This window comes from Emiliania huxleyi (assembly GCF_000372725.1).
Source record: "Emiliania huxleyi CCMP1516 chromosome Unknown EMIHUscaffold_202, whole genome shotgun sequence".
Lineage (NCBI taxonomy): Eukaryota > Haptophyta > Isochrysidales > Noelaerhabdaceae > Emiliania > Emiliania huxleyi.
Window position 1 is genome coordinate 225,656 of NW_005200580.1, and position 1,403 is coordinate 227,058.

General features: G+C 67.7%; 1 protein-coding gene across 1 annotated transcript; it reads left to right on the forward strand.

Moving 5' to 3' along the window:
• Positions 1–185: 185 nt before the first annotated feature.
• EMIHUDRAFT_234282 (hypothetical protein) lies at positions 186–894 on the forward strand (the record flags this gene model as incomplete). The annotated part of the gene is made up of 2 exons (XM_005781420.1): positions 186–710; positions 877–894. The coding sequence occupies 2 exons, from the start codon at positions 186–188 to the stop codon at positions 892–894; spliced, it is 543 nt and encodes a 180-aa protein (XP_005781477.1).
• Positions 895–1,403: the final 509 nt, after the last annotated feature.

A 1,403-nucleotide genomic window follows, 5' to 3' on the forward strand; every position in this document is an offset into this window, starting at 1 on the left:
TCGGCGGGGTCGCAGCTGCCTCTGCGCGTCCTGGGTATGTACCAACGCGGTATGGGTGGACGCAAGACAGATGATGACGAACGCACAACATCGTCCGGTAAAATTCTTTTCCCTCCTGGGCGCTGCCCGAGACCGCAGCCTCAAGACGTGAAGCGTCTGTGCCACGCGCCGCCACCCCCCCGTCGATGCTGATGGCGCTCACGCCTGGCCGCTGGTGCGACTCGAGGCTGACAGAGGCGCTTGCCTCTGGGGAGCGCTTCCCCGTCTTTTGCTATGGCAGCAATGGCATCGAGCAGATGCGAGACCGCTGCCGCAACGGCGGCCTCACGTCGTGTCGTGCCCGTCTTCCGGACGCATCGCGCGTCTTCGGCGGCTGGAGCGAGCGCTGGGCCGGCGCGGTTGCATCGGTCCAGCCTCTCGCCGGCCACGAGGTTCGAGGAAGCGTGGTCGATCTCGACTCGGCGGAGATTGAGCTGCTCGACTCCTTCGAGGCGACCAACCCGGACGCGCCATACGGCCGCACTGGCGCGGTGTACCACCGCCAGGACGTCGTCGTGCTCGTCCAGCGCGAGGCGGGCGGGCCCGAGGTGGCGGCAGTCGCGCTGGTGTACGTCAAAGTGGACGCGAGCTGGCGCGGCCCGCCGAGCCAGCGCTACGTGGACGCATGCGTGCGCAACGTGCTCCAGTTCTGGGACGGCAGCGAGGTCGAGGTGCGGGACGAGCGGGGCAACCTGCGCGATGGACCAGGCGGCGGCGGCGGCAGCGGCGGCGGCGGCGGCGGCTCCTCCTCCTCCTCCTCCTCCTCGGGCGGCGCCTCCTCTCTGGCGCCGCTCGCCTCGCCTCCGGCTGGCTCCGCTGAGGTTGGCGAGCTCAAAGACCATCTGCACGAGGTAGCACTTCCGCATGTCCTTGAGCTTCTTCTCGCACGGTATGCTCTTGTCGCCAGCCGAGGCGAGCAAGAGCAGCACCTATAGCCGAATAGCAACGGATTGGGCGGGCGGGGAGAGGGGGGGGGGTTGGGCCTTCACTTGAGAGCGAGACGGACCTCGACGAGGTGCGTGTGGTTGACGTTGTCCGTCGACTTTCCCTTCCCGTTCTTCCGGCTGGGCAGCTTCCGGTGCACATACGCGTCCACCGCCTTGTCGATGCTGCGCGTCTGCTGCACCGCTTCGAGCTTGGCGACAGCGCTGTCGGCGCGCGCGAGCGCGGCGAGGTGCGCGAGGTCGTGCTTGATCGTCTTGCGCTCCGCGAGAAACTCGCGCTCTAGCGTGCACCACAGCTCCTCCGGCAGCTTGCCCTCGCACTCCATATAGATCTCCTTGAGCGAGCGCGTGGTGCCGCGGCCGCCGGGGAGAGGGAAGCCGTGCTTCCACCTGTGGCATAGCGGCTATGGATAAAGGAGA